Genomic DNA, 24,313 nt, shown 5'->3' with positions numbered 1-24,313 from the left:
ATGGGAGCAGAGTGTGGCTGCCACATGTGTAGTGCAGTGTGGGCTGGCTGTTTCACCGAGGAGGGGAGCATGCATGGAGGATGTTGACAGTGGCAAGGAAGTAAATAACTGTTTTAGAATCATAGAGAGATACAGCACTGAAACAGGCCCTTCGGCCCACCAAGTCTGTGCCAACTAACAACCACCCATTTATACTAATCCTACATTAATCCCATATTCCCTACCACATCCCCACCATTCTCCTACCACCTACCTATTCTAGGGTCAATTTACAATGGCTAATTTACCTATCAACCTGCAAGTCTTTGGCTGTGGGAGGAAACCAGAGCACCCGGCAGAAACCCACGCCTTCACAGGGAGAATTTGCAAACTCCGCACAGGCAGTACCCAGAACTGAACCCGGGTTGCTGGAGCTGTGAGGCTGCGGTGCTAACCACTGCACCACTGTGCTGCTCCTCATCAATGTAACATTTACATTCCCACATCGTAATCTGCTGAGATTTTTTTTTTGTATTCATTCATGGGATGTGGGCGTCGCTGACCAGGCCAGCATTTATTGCCCGTCCCTAATTGCCCTGGAGAAGGTGGTGGTGAGCTGCCTTCTGGAACCACTGCAGTCCATGTGGGGTAGGCACACCCCCAGTGCTGTTAGGAAGGGAGTTCCAGGATTTTGACCCCGCGACAGTGAAGGAACAGCGATATAGTTCCAAGTCAGGATGGTGTGCGACTTGGAGGGGAACTTGCAGATGGTGGTGTTCCCATGCATTTGCTGCCCTTGTCCTTATAGTTGGTAGAGGTCGCAGGTTTGGAAGGTGCTGTCTAAGGAGCCTTGGTGCATTGCTGCAGTGCATTTTGTAGATGGTACACACTCTGCCACTGTGTGTCGGTGGTGGAGGGAGTGAATGTTTGAGGATGGGGTGCCAATCAAGCGGGCTGCTTTGTCCTGGATGGTGTCTTAAAAGTGTTATTAAAACACTTTACATGCAGCATTTTCATATTATAAGTATATAGTGTTATAATTTAGATTGGGGTGGGAGGTTCATGTTTACTAATCCATTTGAAAAGGTGTCCTTAAATCAAAAAAGTTTGAGAAATACTGCTGTAACATGTATCTGTTCTAACAAGAGAATTCCACACTAATAGCTGGATATAAATGGAGGCCAGGTTTAATATTTAACATTTTCCTAGTTTGTTCCTTCAGATATTTTGTACTGATGGAGTTCTTGTATACAAAAGACCAAACTTCTTACACTGTTTTAAGTATAATGAAGTTGCCAGTAACTGTGTACGTTAACAAAATACGGGTGCTTGAAACAATTATAGCCTCAGTATTTTTTATATAGAAGAGTAAAAGTTTTCAATGTGATTATTTTTTGTGATTTCTACATAGAACAGGTTTTCATCTGTGTAATTTCTCAACTAACAATAGGATGGAAGTATTCATTTATTGAAAGGCTCTATAAATCACAAAATTGCTCAGTTAGGGAGTCAAGTTTTAAGCACTGATTCCAATAAATAATTTTAATAGTTGAGATGGGGTGTAGAAGAGATGGATATGGAAATGGATATCCTGCCAATACGGTAGTGTAAAACCATGGCGGTCTCAATTGAAGATTTAGTCTTCAATCCAATGTATTCTTTATGACGTTGTCAATAAAGGTCATAAACTCAAGCTGTCCATTGGACACTAGATATTAGGATGAATACTGCTACCAATCACATGTAGAAACAGTCCGATCAAGTGTAGCCAGTGTTTATAGTTCAATAAATGTAATTGTAACTCCTATTAAGAGTCATGGAAACGTTATCTGCTTAAATTTGGTGTGCAGCTGTAATCCGAAGACCATACTGTAAATCTTTGTCCTAAATGTGAGAGTATATAACTGCCATTATGTGCGTACTGCCACGGATGAAGTTTTCTGACAAGAGTGGGTCAGATCAAAAATAACTGACATATAAAGTGGGAATTATTTTCAACGAGTGAGCTGCAAAGAAATGTTTTCTTTTAATTATTTATACCAACTTGTTTTTTGTCTTGTTAAATGTTCGTAGTTGATTCTGGAACTCGGTATCCCCCTCGGTGGATGTGATGAGTGCTCTCCAGTCCTAATCTCTGAAGATCAGTAACTTTTAAAGTAGTGTATTGGATCTGTAAGACACAGAGGCCTAAGCTGGAGTGAAGCTCCCACTAAAGTCACTCGAGTGCAGGCTACAGCAAACCACAGAGGCAGCCCACAAGAAGCTGTGGATAGGAGGGCTAATAGGGTGGCTCTGAATATTTCTAGGCGGACGGACTGGGGGTGGAGTTGATCCTCGACTGGGATGTGAAGAGTAATACAGTGCCTTGCCACCATTTGGTAGCAAGGTCAGAGTATGAATTGGGCCAGGCGCTGGGGCACCAAGGGTACTTCCGAAGAAGGGCCACTGACCCGAAACGTTAACTCTGCTTCTCTTTTCACAGATGCTGCCAGACCTGCTGAGTGGTTCCAGCATTTCTTGTTTTTATTTCAGATTTCCAGCATCCGCAGTATTTTGCTTGTACTTAGTGGAAAGCCCAGTGAGAGCAGTGACAGCCTGCGGTGTGTGTGTGTGTCGGGGGTGGGGGTAGGTTGTTCCTGGAGGGAGAGTATGAAGCGGTTAAAAATAATAATTCAGATTTTGTTTTTGAATTTTCTTTACCCAATTACCTGCCCGCTTACTTGAAGTCAGACTGAATAACTCTAAACAAGGAAAAATAATTGTTTTTCAACACTTGAATGAGGCAGAAGCAGCTGTGCTGGGCATTGCGGAAGCTTCACTGATCCACCTGAACTTTTTTGGGTGACAGGGACCTATGACTGATCACAGCTGCTCATTTTGTAATGGGAAACCGTGTCAAGGAGACACCTAGAAGTGTGAGGTGTAAATGCAAAAAAAAACATTAAATACTTATCCTCAAATCGAGTGCACCAAATACATTTCCGATTTTAAATATATTACTAGGTCGATCTCCCCCAGTGTTGCATGTGGAGGATACAGACCAAGTGTAATCTTGAGGTGAAGCAGCATTTGAGGCTAGGAGTTAATACACAGGCATATTTCAGTCACCACTTTAAATTCCTACATTCTATAGTTTTTACATTTCTAAGTAAACAGTGCGGTGCAGTGGTTAGCACCGCAGCCTCACAGCTCCAGGGACCCGGGTTCGATTCCGGGTACTGTCTGTGTGAAGTTTGCAAGTTCTCCCTGTGTCTGCGTGGGTTTTCTCCAGGTGCTCCAGTTTCCTCCCACAAGCCAAAAGACTTGCAGGTTGATAGGTAAATTGGCCATTATAAATTGTCACTAGTATAGGTAGGTGGTAGGGAAATATAGGGACAGGTGGGGATGTTTGGTAGGAATATGGGATTAGTGTAAGATTAGTATAAATGGGTGGTTGATGTGCGGCACAGACTCGGTGGGCCGAAGGGCCTGTTTCAGTGCTGTATCTCTAATCTAATCTAAGTAAATTTGCCCCATTGTAATTAGACTTTCCTGTCTGGGATAGCACTGCAACACCACACAGGCAGTTGTAATTACAGGATGGGAGCTGAGGCTAAACAATTAAATGAGTTGCCCCCAGTTTCAAAAGCCCCCGCCCAGATGGTTCTTATTGCAGCTTTTAAAAGCATTAAAATTAGAAAGTTAAGTGTTTGAGGAGCTTTAATAAGTATCCCAAAACCCAATGTCTTCATGGTAAGACAAATTGTTTTCCGCGTTTGTATTATATTGAGGAACATTACCATAAAACTAAATGCTATATTAGTTTCATACAAACTGAACTACCACATTCCACCAAGCGTTACATTCACTCAGGCGTAGCCAAGGCAACAATGTCAATAAAACTAACTTTTTCCCAATTGTTAAGCACGATGTACACTTTATTCCTCATTCACATGTAAGTTTGCATTTATCTTGCACCTCATTTTCATGTGCATGGCTTCCCTTCTCCTGTAATCACCAATGAATTAGTATGTAAGGGAAAAGAACAAACAGCTACATTGGCACAAACCTAATATCATTGCCTCTGATTTTCTTTTAGACGAAAGTACTGTGCCATAAATGTCGTAATTTCATTGCTACGGCGATGAAAATTCAGTCTCCGATCCTTCAGATCTGTATCTATCTATAGGAGAAATTGACATTTTAACTGATTATACTGGATAGCTAAATAACTTGCATCTTATAAAGGTTGCCCAATTATAGGCAACAATGTTCCAAAACTAAACTACTAAATGTACATTTGGAGCCCCATTTTAGTATTAAAATGCGTACTGCGTCTTATTATTGACTGAAAAACATAATATACTAATGACTCCACAAAAGAAATACAAATGAGGAATACTATCCAGAAATACCCTACAGCCCTCTGTCCTGTATCACAGTATCCAAATATTAAATTATCCCAAAGCTTGTGCTTTCAGGACCTTACCTACTTATCTGTGCCTTTTACTAGTTTGAACCTGTTTCTGCTTGTCCTACTGTACAGGTTTAGTTTAAAGTAATGTTCTGGATTTCCCTTTTTATACTATCTTGTATACCTCTAAGATCTCTCAGCTGCTTTCTGTCAAGGATTTTTTAAAAATAAGTTCCACCAGTATTTCCACCGAACCCCAACCTTGGTGCTCGGGCTCCTTTATGTGGCTGTTGAGTGCATCCAAAGCCAGCATTTACTGCTCATGTCTAATTGCCCTTGAGAAGGTAGTGGTGAACCACCTTCTTGAACTGCTGCAGTCTGTGTGGTGAAGATATTCCCACAGCAGTGTTGGATAGTTAGTTGCAGGAATTTGCCCCAGTGATGATGAAGCAATCACAATATAGGTCCAAGTCAGTCAGGATAGTGTGTAACTTGGAGGGGGATTTGCCACATGCCTCTTGGCTTTGTCTTTCCTGGTGATAGAGTTCACAGGTTTGGAAGTGCTGTTGAAGAAACCTTGACAAGTTGCTGCAGTGCATCTTGTAGATGGTACACACTGCAGCCACGCTGCACGAGTGGTGGATAGAGTGCCGATCAAAGAGGCAGCTTGGTCCTGAATAGTGTCGAGGTTCTTGAGTGCTGTTGGAGCCATATTCATCCAAGCAGTTGGAGAATATTCCATCACCATCCTGACTTGTGCCTTGTAGTTGGTGGAAAGGCTTTGGGGAGTCAGGAAGTGAGTCACTCGCTGCAGAATACTCAGCAGCTGACCTGCTCTTGTTGCTGCAATATTTAAGTCAAGATTCTGGTCATTGGTACCCCCATCCCCCACCCCTGCCAGGATGTTGATTGTCGGTGTTTCGATGATGGTAATGCCAGTGAATATCAAGGGGAGGTGCTTAGACCATCTCTTGTTGCCCTTGTGAGGCATGAACATTGCTTGCAATTTATCAGCCCAAGGCTGAATGTTGTCTTGTTGCATGCAGGCACAGGTTGCTTCAATACCTGAGGAATTGCAAATGGAGCTCAACACGGTGGAATCATCAGTTAACATCCCCACATTTGACCTTATGAAGGGAAATTCATTCATGAAGCAGCTGAAGATGATTGAGCCTAGAACACTATCCTGAGGAACTCTTGCAGCAATGTCCTGGGGCTGAGATGATTGGCCTCCAACAACCACAACCATTTTCCTTTGTGCTAGTTAAGACTCCAGTCAGTGGAGAGTTTCCTCCGATCCACATTGACTTCAATTTTACCACGGTTTCTTGATGCCACATTCAGTCAAATGCTGCCTTGATATCAAGGACAGTCACTCTCACTTCATTCAGTTCTTTTGTCCATGTTTGAACCAAGGCTATAACATGGTCTGGAGCCACGTGGTCCCGGCAGAACCCAAACTGCGCATCGGTGAGCAGGTTATTGGTGAAGACAGGGAGGCGGTGGCATAGTGGTATTGTCACTAGACTAGTAACCCAGAGACCCAAGGTATTGCTCTGGGGACATGGGTTCGAATCCCACCACAGCAGAAGGTGGAATTTGAATTCAATTAATACATCTGGAACTAAAAATCTAGTCTAATGATGGCCATGAAACCATTGTCGATTGTTGTAAAAACCTATCTGGTTCACTCATGTCCTTTAGGGAAGGAAATCTGCTGTCCTTACCTGGTCTGGCCTACATGTGACTCCAGACCCACAGCAAATGTGGTTGACTCTTACATGCCCTCTGAAATGGCCTAGCAAGCCACTCAGTTCACCACCACCTTCTCAAGGGCAATTAAGGATGGGCAATAAATGCTGGCCTGGCCAGTGATGCCAACATCCCATGAATGAATAAAAAAAAAATACATGCCATTTGATAACACTGTTAACATCTTCCTTTCTTTGCTGATGATTGCGAGTTGCCTGATGGGGCACGAATTGGCTGGATTGCATGCTTCCTGTTTTTTGTGGACGGAACATAGTTGGGCAATTTCCACTTTGTTGGTTAGATGCCAGTGTTTTAGCTGTACTGGAACACGTTGGCTAGAGGTGCAGCTATTTCTGGAGCAATGATCATCAACGCTATAGCTCAGATGATGATGGGGCCCTAGCTTTTGCTGTGTCCAATGCTCCTAGCCATTTCATGATATCACGTGGCGTGAATTGAATTCATGGGCATCCATGAGCTGCTGTGAGCCATCAACAGCATCAGGATTGCATTCTACCACAACCTGTAACCTCATGGCCTGGCATATCCCTCACTCTACCATGACCTTCAAGCTAGATGACCAACCCTGATGTTGATTGTCAGGGATTCTGAAGTCTGGCATCTGTCATGGTGGGAATCTAAGGAATCATCCAGTCGGGACTTCTGGCTGAAGACTGTGATGAAATCTTCAGCCTTTCCTTTTGTACTGGCAGGCTGGGCTCCGATATCGTCACGGATAGGGATGCTCATGGAGCCTCCGACTCCCATTAATTGTTTAATTGTTCACCATTCGCAGCTGGATGTGGAAAGATTGCAAAGCTTCGATATGGTACATTGGTTGTGGCATTGCTTAACTCTGTCTATAGCATGCTGCTTATGTTGTTTAGCATGCATGTAGTCCTGCGTTGTAGCTTCCGCAGATTAGCACTTCATTTTTAGGTACACTTGGTACTGCTTTTAGCATGCGCTCCTACACTCCTCATTAAGCCAAGGTTGGTCATCCAGTTTGATGGTCATGGCAGAGTGAGGGATATGCCAGGCCATGAGTTTACAGGGTTGTGGTGGAATACAACCCTGGTGCTGTTGAAGGCCCACATCAAGTCATGAATACCCAGTTTTGAGCTGCTAGATTTGTTTTTTATTCTTTCATGGGATATCAGCGTCGCTGACTAGGCCTGCATTTGTTGCCCATCCCTAATTGCCATTGACAACTGAGTAGCATGCTAGGCCATTTCAGAGGGCATTTTAAGAGTCATCTACATTGCTGTGGGTCTGGAGTCACATGTAGGCCAGACCAGGTAAGGACAGCAGATTTCCTTCCCTAAAAGACCAAATCAATCTCAGCTGTGCTACTGGGGCTATACTGAGCAGCTTCCCACAGGATAAAGCCAAACCAGTCTCCTTAGCAGACACCACAGGGTATAATTAGCAAGTGTTTAGGAGCAATTTGCCTGTCATTAGTATGGAGACAGGTGACTAGAGAGGGAAAATGCAATAAATGTTAACATAAATTATGTTTGCCAAGTTTAAAATAGGATTGTCTTCTGATGTGTGAAGCTGTCTTTAAGTGAAATTAATGTTTACAGAAAAAAGATGTTTCAATAAATTATTTTCTTGAATTATACCTTTAACATCTTGCTCAGAACAGAACACCTGATGCATGACCAATATGGCATTTTTGACCTGATGTGGATTTCAGAAATGCAAACAATCATGGCTACGATCTTCTGCCGGGTCACAAGAACGATACCCGGTGTTAGTAGTTTTTGTAACAGATGTTGATGAATGTTTGCAATGAGGTTATTAATTTGTGAATATTTAGATTTATTTTAATTTCAGCAATTTATGAAGATGATTTTAAATGACTATATTAGGCTAACTAGTAGGTTTTATCAGTACTTTCTTCTCATACTCATGCTTCTATTTGTTTTTTGTATCTACCAATTTATTTCCTTTGATGTATTTTACCTACCCTCGCATTTCCCTGTAGGAACATTGCAGAGATGAGCTATAAAAGGCTTTTCTATATGTGTGTATATATTGGCAAGACCAGCATTTATTGCCCATCCCCACTGGCCCTTGAGAAGGAGGTGGTGAACCGCCTTCTTGAACTGCCGCAATCCATGTGGTGAAGGCAGTCCCACAGTGCTGTTAGGGGCGGAGTTCCACGATTTTGATCCAGTGATGACAAAGGAACAGCAATATACATCCAAGTCTGAATGATGTGTGACTTGGAGAGAACTTGCAGTTGATGGTGTTCCCATGCACCTGCTATCCTTGTTCTTCTAGGTGGTAGAGATCACGGGTTTGGCAGGTGTGGTCTGAGAAGCCTTGTCAAGTTGCTGCAGTGCATCTTGTAGGTGGTACATTCTGCAGTCACAGTGTGCCAGTGGTGGATGGAGTGAATGTTTAAGGTGGTGAATGGGGTGCCACTCAATTTCTGACCGCCCTAACTGGTAATCTGATATTCAATCTGGCCTTGCATTGTGCATCTTAAAACTCTACTTTCCAAAAACAGTGACCACAAAACTGAAGAAGCTACAAAGTAGTGGAGTACAAAATAACAGATTGTGCCAAGGACCAATTTAAAATTCCCATATCAGTTGCATGAAACTTGATTATACTCAATTTAGAGGTCTTGTACGTCTCTGCTTCTTTGCCCTTGTCTGAAAATGCCCGGTCATAAATTTCAGAGAACTTTTCAGCTCAATCTGCTTTCTCCAGATATAGATTTTTACACTCAACTTTCTTCTTTTTATTTTTTTAGGGGATTTCAGGTCCTTACCAATGGAGTGGTTATCCAGCCAATCTCCTGAGCTTCTGTTTGTGGGAAAGTGTATTTCATCCTTGGTTCCAAAAAATTACGCTGGAGTATTTTTGCTAAATTCTCTAAAAAAAAAAGAAACCATCTTGCGATTTAACTTTTGCATAACATGGGAAAATATTAATTGTTATGCAAAATAAATAATAGGTACATACGGTCCTCTTCCTCTTCCATGTCTCTGTCCTGGACATTAGGTTTTCCTGTTATACAATGAACTGTTGAGAAAATAAATGCAGGACACACATTTCGTCAGTAAATGATCTACAAAAAGTAGGCTTTATTGATGTTATTTAGAGTTAAATGTAATTTAATATTCCCTATCCAACAAAACAAACTTTTATACTCCAAGCATAATTTGTAAAAGAACTAATATCAGATTTTCTGTTCTTTTAAGAGATTCTTAAGTATTCCTTCCTTATAGAAGCAATGAATGGAAAGATATTTTCAATTGCTTTTCCCCCTAATTTCACTACTATGCTGTACGAGATTATATTTTTCCCTCAACTGTTTGCTGCTTCATATTTTTGGCACTTTGACCTGAAACTTAAGGTTATTAGTATACATTTCCTGAAGTATAGGTGTATGCAAGCTGTGGCCTTGAAACTTTTCATTGTGTTATAGGCCATTCTGCTTTGCAACTACTGCTCCTGGTAATGATATCTGCCCCATTGATTTATTTAACCCTTTGCAAATTGTACCAATGATTTCTGGAAAAGCTGAAATGATTTCCACAATAAGAACATTCAAAAGGAGATAGCATTCCTTGAATCAGCTTTCAGACATAGAGGGATTGGCCATAGCACATGGCTTCATCGTCATCTCATGGTTATTTGTTCTCACTGGAGAAAAATTGGGAAAATTGTGCACCACAAACATGCTCTTTCTCTGGGAGCAAGGCCAGTACAAAGTTGTCTTCTATGGAGCCAATGTGAAAATACATCTAACAACAGTAATTATCGTGCCCAGCCAATAATTGTTGCAGGGTTAGACAAGATTACTCAAGAGAATCAAATTGGTGAAGAATTTTCTCTCACCCTTTGCAGCCAGGCGTTAAGAATTCCCATCACCTTGACTGTGTGTCTACATCATTTAGCTTTAGGTTAGACCCAAAATTTCTGAGAGGTTTCTGAAGAAAACCGAGCTTGTAAAGTCCAATTGATACTGGATCATAGTTCTAAAGTTCCAGTATCTTGGCCTATTATCTTAAGATGAATGCAGTTAAGTGTTCATGGTCGGTCTCTCAGTTTTGGTTAGTTTTAGCTAGGCCATGAAAATAGTGTCTAAAATTCACATGGTTGCAACACTACCCAGATGTCCTTTGTAAGGTTCTGAGTATTAACAACCCTGCTTTGATTCATTGTTGCTCAACCGAAAGGAATGGAAAAGAGGGAACCATTTAAACTGTAGGGGTATCCTAATCCAGGCCAGGTAGCTAACTTCTAAAGGCATTACCAAGAGCAGCTAAATTTTAACCAGCATCAGATTCCACATCCATTAAGATGATCATTTCTATTGATTTTATTGCATTTTGGTGAGTCTGTATTTTAGTAGTTTCTCTGGAGATGCTGTTTATACTTAACATTGGCTTGGCCAATGTGATATCCTTTTCCAAACCACTGAATTTTAATGTTTATGGATTGATTTGAAGTTATTAAGTTTTATCAATCAAATGTTACCTGCTGACCAATTGGTATCTTGCAAGATACAATGTTAAAGAATAGATTTTAGTTAGTCAGCCCACTGATAGCAATGAACCTAAGTCAGTCTCAGGATAAGGGGTTGGCCATTTAGGACTGAGATGAGAAATTTCTTCACTCAAAGAGTTGTGGATCTTTGGAATTTTTCTACCACAGAGAGCTGTGGATGCTCAGTCATTGAGCATATTCAAGACAGAGATCAAAGATTTTTGGGTACTAAGGGATATGGGGATAGTGCGGGAAGTTGGAGTTCAGGTAGAAGATCAGCCATGATCTTATTCAATGACAGAGCAGGCTTGAAGGGCGGAATGGCCTACTACTGCTCCTATTTCTTATGTTCATCTAGTGTGAACCTAAATGATAAGGGTTGCCAAGCAAATCAATTGCAAGTGGCATTTTAGCTGAATCCAATTCTACTCCACACAAGCGCACTTCCATCTGGGGTTTGCTGAATAATGCACAGGTGTGGAAAGCTTAAGCAATTTTTTGTTTCATCACCCAGAGGCACTGACGCCAGCTGAAGAATCTCACCACTGCCCTGGCTGAGGTCAAATAACTCAGCACAAACCAGAGACTGAAATTACACTTGGGTCTGTATTGCTTAGTTCCTCACTGAATTAACCAACTGAATCTTTAGGGAAATTACTCTTTGGGTGATGCATATGCACCTATTAGGTTCAGCTCCACATTGGGAAATCCCCACAGGATGTTCTGTTTCCACCTCCACACCCCGCCCCCCCACACCCCACGCTCCGCCACACATACACACACACAACGGAAGAACTCCAGAAACTATATTTGATTACGGAATGCAGACAGCAGTGCAGTCAATTTCTTTCACTTTGCTTTGCTTGGGTGAGCTGAGACTCTCTTTGTCACAGCTGTTTGCATTTTTTTTAAAGTGTTATTTCTTTAATATTTCTTGTGCTTCTCTTATCTGAATGAGAAGATCTTTTGCATCATTAATCAGGTGTTTCTCTTTTCACTGTTTAAAAATAAGGGGTCTCCCATGTAATACAGAGATGAGGAGAATTTTTTTCTCTCAGGGTCGTTTGTCTTTGGAACTCTTCCTTAAAAGGCAGTGGAAGCAGAGTCTTTGAATATTTTTTAGGCAGAGGTAGATAGATTCATGATAAGCAAGGGGGTGAAAGGTTATCACGGATAGGTGTGAATTTGGATTTTAGGTTACACTCAGATCAGCCATGATCTTATTGAATGGCGGAGCAGGCTCGAGGGGCTGAGTGGCCTACTTCTACTCCAAATTTGTATGTTCGTATGTAAAGCAGGTTGCGAGTTATTCAACTGATTTTTCTTCCTCTCTCTGCTTGGAGATCTGTCTGTTCCTTTACAGGTTTTTCCAAAACTGTATAAGGACCTGGTCCAAAACCTTGACTTATCTGTTCTCTCCACAGATCGTGACTGACCCTGTTGTATTTTTTTATTCATTCACAGGATGTGGGCATTGCTGGCAAGACCAGCATTTATTGCACATCCCAAAATGCCCTTGAGAAGGTATTGGTGCGCAACCTCCCTGAATTCAACTGAGCAGCTCGCTAGGCCATTTCAATGGGCAGTTAAGAGTCAACCGCATTGTTGTGATTCTGGAGTCACATATAGGCCAGACCAACTAAAGCTGGCAGTTTTCCTTCCTTAAAGGACATTAGTGAATTAGAGGGGTGTTTTTTTACAACAATCCGGTAGTTACAAGGTCACTATTACTGATACTAGCTTTTTATTCCAGATGTATTTAATTAATTGCATTTAAATTCCCCATTTGTTGTGGGATTTGAACTCCTGTTCCAGATTATTAAAGATTATTATGCTACCATTTTGTTACCATATTTTCAGCATTTTCTAGTTTAAGGTTTCCAACATGTTTTTGTATTTGTTGCTTTTCATTTGAATTCCAGTTATGGGTTGCTACTGGAATCTATTAATTGATTCACAGATTCATAACCGACCAATGTCTCCTATCCGAGAGGCTGCTAACACTGGGCGCACAGTTTATTCCGGAGTAACAGTAATAACGATGACTGATCACTTACATTTCGTGCGGGGGTTGATATTGAAGTTGGTGTACAGTTTCTGAGCGCGCAGTTCTTTCCTGATTGTCTCACGATCAATTGCCAGTTGATGCACCATGTCCTTTGGTACCTTCTCGACTGGTTTTGCCATTCTGCTCCTCTCTGTCTTACTCAAGAAACTGCCCAACTCTCACTCTCAGCCCTTCTGCTGAAGGTTGTTACACTGTTGCCAGGCAACCGATGCAAGGAACACAAACACAACGTGGATGCCACAAACGCGCGCCGCCTGTCAAGCTCTCATTAACTCAACCTGCAAACTGTATTAGCATTTAAACTTAACTAATTATTGCGTTGATTTTTCAGACTGGTTCGTAACCGATCGAAAACGGAAATGTTGCCTAACAAAATATGTTTTTTGAAAAAACTGTCCACACTACCAGAAGTGTAACGTGAAAAAATAGAATGAATGTGTGTCTTTGTTAGGGAATGGAGAATCTCCAAGTTAAAAGGGTGTTATGTGCAAACTGCCTCCGGCAACGGGGAGGAAAGAGCACGAAATACGGATTCAGATTTTTTTTACAATATGTTATATATTTAATATAATTATTTTGCATTTTTAAGTTTTTTTCTTTCCGTTTGTTCTTGTTTCACATTGGGCGCTCAGGCCTATCCCAGATCCACTGTTCTTGTCCTGTCCCTTCTCTCTGGTCTTTGCCGCAGTCCCGTTCGTGGCCAGCACTGGCAGAGTCCAGTCCACAGCTTCAGTGCGCAAACTGCCCAGATCCTGAAATAAAAAGTTCAAAGCTGTCCAAAAGTTGCCTCTTGATAAAAGGAATACTTGTCTGAGAATTCTAAGTGTCACTGAACCAATAATGAACAAGTTTGTTTTTAATAAAACTTTGCTGAGCAACAAGAATTAGCCTCTAATTGACCTGAGGATGTGGCTAATTATAGCACATACCCAAAGAGAGAGCAGTGGATCAGATTTCTGTTCTGGCCATGTTAGATTTTATGACCATAAAGGGGCAGGTGAGATAAACAGGACTTATAATATCTTGTGGATTACATTGTACAACCTGGTTGTCTTTTTGAAACAGCTATCTTCTGATTTACTATTAACAATGTGCTAATGTGCTCAGATAAGAATATAATCAATAATAAGAAAGGATAATTGGTAATGAGAAAGGATGATCCGATGTTAAATGAGTTGATCTCCAAAGGTAAGGGAGAATCAGCTGATCTTTCAAATGTTTTGACCCAGGAACTATATTAACTTAAAGTAAGATAGTGATCCTTGCTCAATATTTCAATCCTTGTGAAGTTTCTGGATTAAAGCTTTATTTCAGACACATCAAAGTTGGAATAAGTTTTTAATCCATTTATCAATTAACACTTATAAAACTGTTTTAAAACATTTTCATGTAAATGTAATGTTTCGTTATGATAGGTGTAGCTTAAAAATACATGTGGATGTTTTGTGTCCCTTGGAGCATGAAGTTTGTCCCCTGACCCCTTCCTCGTCTGTAATTGGTTCGTACAGCTGTCAATTAAACAACTTACCACCCTTCCAAGGGAGGATTCCCACCAACAGCTCCATGCTGTTCATGCAGGAACATGAAAAATCCCACCATCTAGGATTTCCAACCTTCTCTCCAGCAGCCTGACAGATCAGCAGTTTAAATTTTCCTCTGTAGTGCGCTCTTACTTCCTGACCCAACTTTTATAAGGTAAATCCAATAACATTTGTAGAACACATGAACAAATGTCATGTGGTCAGGCATGGTCAGGCATCATGTGGTCAGAGCATCACGTGATCAAACCTGCAGGAATGCCTCCAACCAGAATCTGCAACCCGACCACCATCATATGTGTGAGTGCCTACTAATAGAATCTGAAACAAAATTAACAGGTTCCATAATATACAAGATTATTGTAACTAGCAGTTTCATTGGCTAGCTTATTAACTCCTTGGAACATTCGCATACCGATCCCCTTCATTATGTTGATAGCATCTATCTGCCTCTGTCAAACTGGCCAAAAGGATGCTGGACCTTTTAAGAATCAATCCTTGAGGATCTTGACCCTGAATCAAAAGTCTGGTTGAATCAGGAACACATTATAGCTCAAACTAAAAATCCCTGTTTGGTCATATAACCAAACATCGCTAGTTCCAATAAGTCATGCATGGAAAGGGTAGTGCATAGGGTCCAACGTGATGCATATTTAGACTGACTGTATAGCTTGTGAACCCTAAATTTGTATTGTATCCCGTCAGTAAACTGTATAAATCTAGAAACAGAAAATGCTGTAAGTACTCATCAGGTCAGGCAGCATCTTGGAGAGCGAAATAGAGTTAATGTTTCAGGTTGATGACCTCATCTGAAACAGTTCGGCAGGACAAACCCCCCCCCCCCCCAGAGGTGGCGGCACAATGGCATAAGGGAGGAAGGGAGTCATCAACATTGACTCTGGACCCCATGGCAGCAGGTCAAACGTGGGAAAGGAAACCTCCTGCTGATTACCACCTATCACCATCTGTCAGCTGATGAATCAGTATTTTTTTTTATTCGTTTCATGGATGTGGGCATCGCTGGCCAGGCCAGCATTTATTGCCCATCCCTAATTGTCCATGAGAAGATGGTGGTGAGCTGCCTTCTTGAACCGCTGCAGTCCATGCAGACCTCGCCCTTACCGATCTACCTGTTGCAGGTGCATCTGTCCATGACAGGATTGGTAGTAGTGACCACAATGTCCTTGTGGAGATAAAATTCTGTCTGCACAATGAGGATACCCTCATCGTGTTGTGTGGCACTACCACCATGCTAAATAGGATAGATTCAGAACAGATCTAGCAGCTCAAAACTGGGAATTCATGAGGCGCTGTGGGCCATCAGCAGCAGTAGAATTGTATTCAACCACAATTTGCAACTTCATGTCCTGGCATATCCCTTACTCGACCATTACCATCAAGCCAAGATATCAACCCTGGTTCAACGAGGAGTGCAGGAAAGCCTGGAAGGAACAGGACCAAGCAAACTTAAAAATGAGATGCCAACCTGGTGAAGCTACAACACAGTGCTCATGCATGCTAAGCAGCAGAAGCAGCAGCCTGCAATAGACAGAGCTGAGCAATCCCACAACTAACGGATCAGATCAAAGCTCTACAGTCCTGCCGCATCCAGTCACGAATGGGGGTGTACAATTAAACAACCAACTGGAGGAGGCTTCAGAAACATCCCCATATTCGATGATGAGGGAGCCCAGCATGTCAGTGCAAAAGACAAGTCTTCAGCCAGAAGTGCTGAGTGCATGACCCATCTCAGCCTCCTCCTGAGGTCCCCAGCATCACAGATGCCAGTCTTCAGCCAACTGATTTCACTCCACATGATATCAAGAAACTGATAAAAGCACTGGATACAGCAAAGGCTATGGGTTGTAGTACTGAAGACTTGTGCTCTAAAACTAGCTGTGTTCCTAGCCAAGCCATTCCAATATAGCTACAACACTGGCATCTACCCAACAGTGAGGAAAATTGCCCAGGTGTGTCCTGTCCTCAAAAAGCAGGCCAAATCCAAACCAGCCAATTACTGCCCCATTAGTATACTCTCATTCATCAGCAAAGTGATAGAAGGTGTCATAGACAGTGCTATCAGGTGGCAATTACTCAGCTCACTGATGCTCAGTTTGGGTTCCACCAGGGGCACTTGGCTCCAGAGCGCATTACAGCCTTGGTCCAAACATGAACAAAGGAGTTGAATTTCAGAGGTGAGGTAAGATTGCCCTTGACATCAAGGCAGCATTTGACCGAGTGTGCCATCAAGGAGTCCTAGCAAAATACATTTCTCCAATCTTTCCAAGATGGACTGACCAACACTTGGTAAAGCTAGGCCAGATACAAATCATTAGGCTGCATTATTTTCACAGACAGCAAGTGAGCATACAGAGTAACAGCCAAAATAGATCCCAAAATCTTACATAGCTCAATCTCACTTCTCCTCATTTCATGAGCTGACATTTGTTTATGGCAAGATCATCCTGTCAGATTATTCTTCACTGCAAAAACTGACCTCATACATTTTTAGTTTCCAGTTCCAGGCCTCTGACCTAACCTTGCAATCCCTTGTTTAAAACCTAACTGTGCCTAAGCATAGGCTTTTTTGTCATTCATTATTTCTGACCCCAGGAGACAGATGAATGGAATTGTAGGAATTCAAAAGAATGCCCGTCCTTCAATGGAAATATTGAATTATCAATTATTTACTTAAGTGGAGTTGATTGGAGCAGCATGAATGATTACAATCTACAAATACATGATTTGTTTTCAAGACTCGTTAAGAACATCCTACACTCACACTGCACACTGACGAACTTCCCTACACTCAAAGCTATGAATTGAAATCAGACTGGTTTTACCAAGAACCCATAAATAATATACTTCCTTCACAAAAGTATCACGCACTTTTTCACAGATTCCCCTCCTAATTCCAGAGTACACAGCTGTAAATGAAGCAGATATTTTTGAATGTAAGGTTTACTTTAAACATTTTCTTTTTGGGCCTCCTTATCTCGAGAGACAATGGATACGCACCTGGAGGTGGTCAGTGGTTTGTGAAGCAGCGCCTGGACATTTACATTAGACATTTACGATTGTGATAACTAACTACAGAAAAAGCTAAGATCATGTCTAATGGAATTTAGTTATTGCTTAATAGCCTGCAATGACATAAGATGTTTTCAGAATACATCTAGGAGGGCACCCAATGAAAAAGAAATTGCTCACTCACTGTGCTGATTTGGCGATTCTCTCATTTGCATCAAAGAATATTCCTTTACTTTGTGTTCAGATGGCTGCTATACTGCCATCTACACCTCAGCTTTTGTACCATGAAACCTTTTGTCATTTAATCTCTCCTGCTCTCCAAACCTTTCCTTTTGTTGTTCATCCACCCCTCCCCCTTTTCACTTACTCAAAACCTATTACACTTCTAATCTTTGTCGGTTTTGATGAAAGGTCATTGACCTGAAACATTAACTCTGTTTCTCTCTCCACAGATGCTGCATAAAACTTGTAAACTACTAGCTTGTGGATTCATGACTCATTTGATTTTAGAAAATCTGTTGCAATTCAGAACAGACAGAAACAGCATGGGTAGATGTAGTCGGCAGAATGTGAGGGATTCAATACAGTACAGTTGTGGTTAGGTTACTGGACAATTAATCTAGAATAAAAGCAAAATACTGCGGATGCTGGAAATCTGAAATAAAAACAAGAAACACTGGAAATACTCAGCAGGTCTGGCAGCATCTGTGGAGAGAGAAGCAGAGTTAACGTTTCAGGTCAGTGACCCTTCTTCAGAACTGGCAGTTATAAGAAATGTAAAAGATTTTAAGCAAGTAAAGCGGGGGGTGGGGCAAGAGATAACAAAAGAGAAGGTGTTGATAGGACAAGGTCACAGAATAGCTGACCAGAAGGTCATGGAGTAAAGGCAAACAATATGTTAATAGTGTGCTGAAAGACAAAGCATTAGTACAGGTAGGGTGTTAATGGACTGAAAACTGAACAGCCAGCAGCACAAACATTAAAAAAAAACAGTGGGTAGACACAGTAGAAACAAACTGAACAAATTAAAATAAAATAAACACAAAAAGAAAAAAATAACTAAAAATTAAAGTAAAATGGGGGGCCCGTCATGCTCTGAAATTATTGAACTCAATGTTCAGTCCAGCAGGCTGTAGTGTGCCTAATTGGTAAATGAGTTGCTGTTCCTCGAGCTTGCGTTGATGTTCACTGAAACACTGCAGCAATCCCAGGACAGAGATGTGAGCATGAGAGCAGGGGGGAGTGTTGAAAGGGCCAGCAACCAGAAGCTCGGGGTCATGCTTTCGGACTGAGCGGAGGTGTTCCGCAAGACGGTCACCCAGTCTGCATTTGGTCTCCCCAATGTAGAGGATACCACATTGTGAGCAGAGAATACAGTATAGTACATTGAATGAAGTACACGTTAATCTAGAAGCTTGGAGTATTAATCCCGAGAATGTGCATGGTGGGTCAGGGGGATAGTCAATACTGAGGAGCACTGCACAAATTATAAGCAGACATTAATAAACTTGCAGAATGGGCATATAATTGGCAAATGCATTTCAACACAGCTAAGCATGAGGGATTACATTTTGGTGAGAAAAATAAGGAGGTCACATATTCCTTGGAAAATAAGAATCTAAATGAGTTAGAGGAGCAAAGGAATCTGGGAGTACAAATACACAGATCACAAAGTTGTGACACAGGTTAATAAGGCCATAAGAAAAGCAAACCAAGCACTAGGGTTTATTTCTAGAGGGATAGAATTGAAAAGTAGAAATGTTATGCTAAACTTGTATTGAATCTTGGTACTGTGTGCTGTTTTGGTCACCATATTATAAAAAGGATATTGAGGCACTGAAGGGGGTGCAAAAAAGATTTATAAGGATGATACCAGAACTGCGAGGTTATAGGTACCAGGAAAGGATTGACAGGCTGGGTCTCTTTTCTCTTGAAAAGAGAAGGCTGAGGGGTGGCCTAATAGAGGCCTTTAAAATTCTGAAAGGTTTTGATGGATTAGACACAGTGTTCCACTTGTGGGGAAGAGCAAAACTAGAGGTCATCAATATAACATAGTAACCGATAAATCAAATAGGGAATTCAGAAGAAACTTCTTTACCCAGAGAGCGGTGAGAATGCAGAACACTCTACCATAGGGACTAGTTGAGGTGAATGGTATTTATGTATTTAAGGGGAGGCTAGATAAGCATATGAGGGTGAAGGGAATAAAGAGTTATGCTGATAGTTAGATGAGGAAGGATAGGAGGTGGCTCGAGTGAAGCATAAATGTTGGCATGGACTGGTTGGCAAAAATGGCCTATGTTTGGGCTGTATATTCTATGAGTAAAAATTCCACCGTGACAGATTGAGAATTTGAATTCAGTACCTTTTTTAAAAATTGGAAATAGAATGATGGCATTAGTAAAAGTGGCTTTGAAGCTGTCTGTTTGTCATATAAACACAAGTGCTTCACTAATGCCCATTAGGGAAGGAAACCTGCTGTCCTTGCCCAGTTTGGCCTTTATGTGGTCGCCCTCTCAAGTGGTCTAGAAATTCACTCAGTTGTATAGAACTGAGGGCAACTACAGATAAGCAATAAATGTCAGCTTTTTCTGTGACACCCACATCCTGAAAATGAATAAATATGTTTTAAATTACAGATTCATCTGCATCCATAACAACATGAAATCTGTTCCTCAGTTCGTCTGTCTTTAAGCTGACGTAAAGCTGACCTGCAAAAATCAGACAAATAATGTTAAAAATGTCAGTCAGATTCTGGCCAACATGTGGTCTGATCTGAGTTTCTATTTGACACTATAAATGAAGATTAGTCATAAAAAAATCGCAAGTTCTTTAAATTCAGTAGATTTGTTTTTAACGTGGACAACATAGAGAAAGTGAATCTTACATTTTAAGGAGGCTTCCTCTCTGTTTCTAGAGCTGCTGGATCAAGAGACACAACTGTATCCCAGTTGTATCTGTCACAACACCATGTAGCAGTGAAATGGGTCAGGCTCCACTTAGAGAATCGGAGCAGCTCACCTGAATTTAAAATGGTGAGACAATAGAACTGATATTTCCCTATGGATGACACTCCTTTACAGGGTAAAAGAGAAAATTAGATAAATCAGGAGGTAGTCACTTATTTCTTTTAAATGATAGATTTGTGTCTTCTGCATTGTTAGTGGTAGAATTGCAACAACAGGGACTTGTATTGATATAATGCCTTTAACATCATGTGTCCCCAAGGCAGTTCACAGGAACATTTTCAAACAAAACATGACACCGAGCCACAATAAAGAGATATTAGGACAGATGACCAAAAGCTTGGTCAAAAAGGTAGATTTAAGGAGTGTCTTAAAGGAGGGAAGAGAGGTGCAGGGAGGGAACTCCAGAGCTTAGGGTTTAGGCAGCTGAAGGCATGGCCACAATGATGGAGCGATTAAAATCAGAGATGCTCAAGAATCCAGAATTAGAGGAGCGCAGATATCTGAGGGTTGTGGGGCTGGAGGAGATTACAGTGATAAGGAAGAATGAGGCCATGGAGAGATTGAAAAAAGGATGAGAATTTTCAAATTGAGGCATTGCTTAACCGGGAGCCAATGTAGGTCAGTGAGCACAGGGGTGAATGGGACTTAGTGCAGGTAAGGATACAGGCCGCAGTACTAACTATACTATCTCTAACAAGCACAAATTAAAGAATATGGAACCGTTTTAAATGATCTATTTTTATGCCTCACAATACAGCCATGACCATGAATTTTCTATTTTAATGTATAAAGTACAGCAATTTTATTATATAAATCACCTGAAATAAAGTGTGTAAGGAAGTCAATTTGTCTTGTTTCACATGTTGATTGACAGCCATTATTATGTTGTGGAAAAAGTAAACTATATCTCGTTATTAAAAAATTTGAGCCGAGCTGCCATTTACAACATTTTCCCCTATATGCAATCGTCTGACCTTTGCAACATTGTGCAAATAACTAGCAAAATCACCTCCCCAAAAATTGGTGTGTGTGGTGGGACAAGGGAGAACACTGCTCCCTTTTGCATGAATGAATTACTGGATCTTGGCAACTGTCAAGTGGACTTCTTAACTCAGTACTTACAGGTCTGGTTCGAGGTCTAACTTTTGCAGTTGTAACTGTCAGCTAGATTCAGTGGTTTGCACTTCTGAGCCACAGTCAAGCCCAGCTTTGGGAACGGAGTGCACAGTCCAAACTGAAATTCCAGTACAGTACTGAGAGAAGGCTGCTTTTTTGATGAAATATTAAACTGAGGTCCCCATTGTCTGATTCAGGTGGACATTAAAGATCCCAATGCAGTATGTGAAAAAGAGCAATTCTCCTTGTGCCCTGGTCAGCATCCACTACCAAAATGCAGAAAATTAAATTAGTGTTTAAATTTTAAACCAGACAACTAGACCATCACTTAGCCATGTTAATTCAGCAGTCACTGCTCCCCATTGATACCCTACCACCTTAGTTTACAAAGGAACTCTATCTTGCCAGACTCAGATAACACAGATATTGCAGCTCATACTCCCTTTCCTTTTTCTGAAGCAAATTGTGAAGGAATTGTAAACCGTGGCGCAGAGTCAACTCCCCCTTGTCCCCTTTATTCCCTGCACCCACTTGATCCTGGCCATCACATGGGACTGAAGTCCTCTTAATTCAGGCTCAGGCTGGGTGTTTGGGATATCGGGTTACAAGAGAGCCACCCTCCAGCTTAATCCACAGCTACAGTTAATGGCTTAGTACAAAGAGGAAGAAACTCAGTCCTTTCTTTAACTATCAATTTACTTCATTCACGTTGTTGTACAATGTAAGAATAAGGCTTATACACTTAGTTAGACAAAAGCATGCAACTCCAACTGAGTTATACAGTTAATAACAAAACTAGCTAGAATTCATAAGCACACCCACTAGGTTCCTCTGACCTTTCCCTGACCGAGTCAGAAAACATAAGGATAATACCCAAAAAAGGGAGAGTTCACGCTGGCCAGGTGTTCCGTTCTCTCTCTCGCTCTTCTACGTCGTCGCCACGTTGCTCACACAGGGTCTTCCGCTTCCACGATGGTTGATCTCCGGAGTTTTCGCTGGCTCTATGCCCAAAAAGCTTTATTCTTATCCTCCTTCTTATCTCTCCAAATCTGAGCTGTCTCTTTCCGGTTGGCTTAAGCTTGCTCACCTCGTTCACATCTTCTGTTAATTGGCCCAGGCCCAAAGACCCCGGTATCACACCGTGTCCAAATAAGGCCCTTTTCCTGTGATCGATCCTTTGTCTTGTCTCATAAAGTAATTAGTTCAAACTGGTTTTTACCAGCACAGGCCAGTGTCCGAGCTCCAGGTTACTACAGGTCACAAACAATCCAGCAGTTTGTAACTGATTCTGTATTTCTTGCAGCTTCTGGCCAACAGAATCCAGCTATTATGAGGGGTTATAAGATTACAAGAGTTATTTTCCTTTGAATGAGGGATTCAAGAATTAAAAAATGTGTTCACCTTCCTAAAAGGTTAAAAAGTTAATCTCCATAATACTAAATGGACATGCCTCTGTGTTAAAAAGCTTACTTCATCATGACCCTTAAAAGGCAGCTTCTGATAAGAGGGGCTCGTTCCAAAGTCACAAACCTCATCACACGATAAAACATTGATAACGTATTTTTGCAAACTGTCACAAAATCTACCATGGTGTAATAGATGATAAGATGGTTTTATACTGATAGTCATAAACCACAGTCAACTGAAGTTTTGACAAAGCCAACCAAACCCAAACCCTGAATTATAATTTTGAAACACAGTTAGACGACTAATGAGAAATTGACCATCACAAAGCTCACAGCTTGGCTTTCTTGGGAATCAAAGAGGCGCGGACCTTACCTAGAAATTAACAATTATACAGCCTTATTTGGGAAATAAAGGGGGACAAACTTAGTAACAGTTGAGGTAACACACCCATAGATAAGAAATTAGTTACGCAACTTGAAAAACAGTATAAATATTGGAAGTACACTTTGGATTTTTAGATTCGTTGGATTCGCTGTAATGTCTCTCACTGTAAAGGAATGACTATTGGAGTAAGACGATGATAATTCTCCCCTTAACTGGGACAGAGTATCTCGCTAACTCTGTCATCTTCTAATTGGGAATTTAAGGTAAATGTTACTTTAATAATTGGTAGATATCCTACTTAAATATTCTACTATAGCAATATTTAGCTTTAAAAATTTGGATTCTCGTCTAGAAACAGGATTGTACTTTCTATCTTTTCCTAGAACTATTAACATTGTGATTGACTCTCGTCAACTGTGAATTGTATGTTTGGTTCTTTAATAAACTTTTATATAAGTTGGAATGTATATTGTCTCACATATAGTCTTCTGTATCACTAACTTGTGAACTTGTCTCCATAAACTCTTTGGTGGAGAGGTGTAGCACCAGCTTTCTGGCCATTTTTATGAATCATATTTTAAATCCAAAACCCCAATAAAGAACTGTACCGTTTGGCAAGCTTGTGAGAGTGGCTTAGGGAAATAGGATCGAACCAGGCTAACATGACTAAGATGCATTTATATGCAAATGGACAGTTCACACTGACAGGCTGGGTGGAAGGGAACCCAGGGCGATTGACGTCATCACCATCTAACATGATTACTGGGGACAATACCCCGAGAGGTAACTCAATAAAGCACAGTCACGACTCAGTCCCAACCGAAACTTGTAGAAGGCAGGAGATGGCTGAGCCATTGTCTTCCAGGAGATAAGCCAGTTAATCAAGATCGATTTGAGATTGAAACTCATTACCTGCTAATGGGAGTTGCCAACTCAGGAAATGACAGACATCCAGTAATCAGCACTCATTGTCTCTCCAAGTACCAGGCCTGGGAGCGGGAAAATATCATTTTTCACAATGATTTCAAAGGTTATGAATCACTCCAGGCCACGGGGTGGGGGTGGGGGTGGGGGGGGTTGTCCAGACAGATCATCTGAGTCAATACATCGATCAGTATTGGTGGGAGAAAAGGTGATGGGTTTTGGATATATATGGAGCTGTTTGTCA

General features: G+C 41.3%; 1 protein-coding gene across 1 annotated transcript; it reads right to left on the bottom strand.

The window, feature by feature from the left end:
• Positions 1-3,507: 3,507 nt before the first annotated feature.
• Positions 3,508-12,952, bottom strand: cfap144 (cilia and flagella associated protein 144). The gene is made up of 4 exons (XM_068011873.1): positions 12,691-12,952; positions 9,104-9,163; positions 8,910-9,013; positions 3,508-4,141 (listed from the first exon to the last, which is right to left on the bottom strand). Exons 1-4 carry the CDS (start codon positions 12,818-12,820, stop codon positions 4,034-4,036), a joined length of 402 nt encoding a protein of 133 aa, XP_067867974.1. The 5' UTR covers positions 12,821-12,952; the 3' UTR covers positions 3,508-4,033.
• Between the last annotated feature and the right edge of the window lie 11,361 nt (positions 12,953-24,313).

Source organism: Heterodontus francisci, chromosome 32 (genome assembly GCF_036365525.1).
Source record: "Heterodontus francisci isolate sHetFra1 chromosome 32, sHetFra1.hap1, whole genome shotgun sequence".
Lineage (NCBI taxonomy): Eukaryota > Metazoa > Chordata > Chondrichthyes > Heterodontiformes > Heterodontidae > Heterodontus > Heterodontus francisci.
The sequence above is the reverse complement of the archived record's forward strand: the minus strand, read 5'-3'. Positions and strand labels throughout refer to the sequence as shown.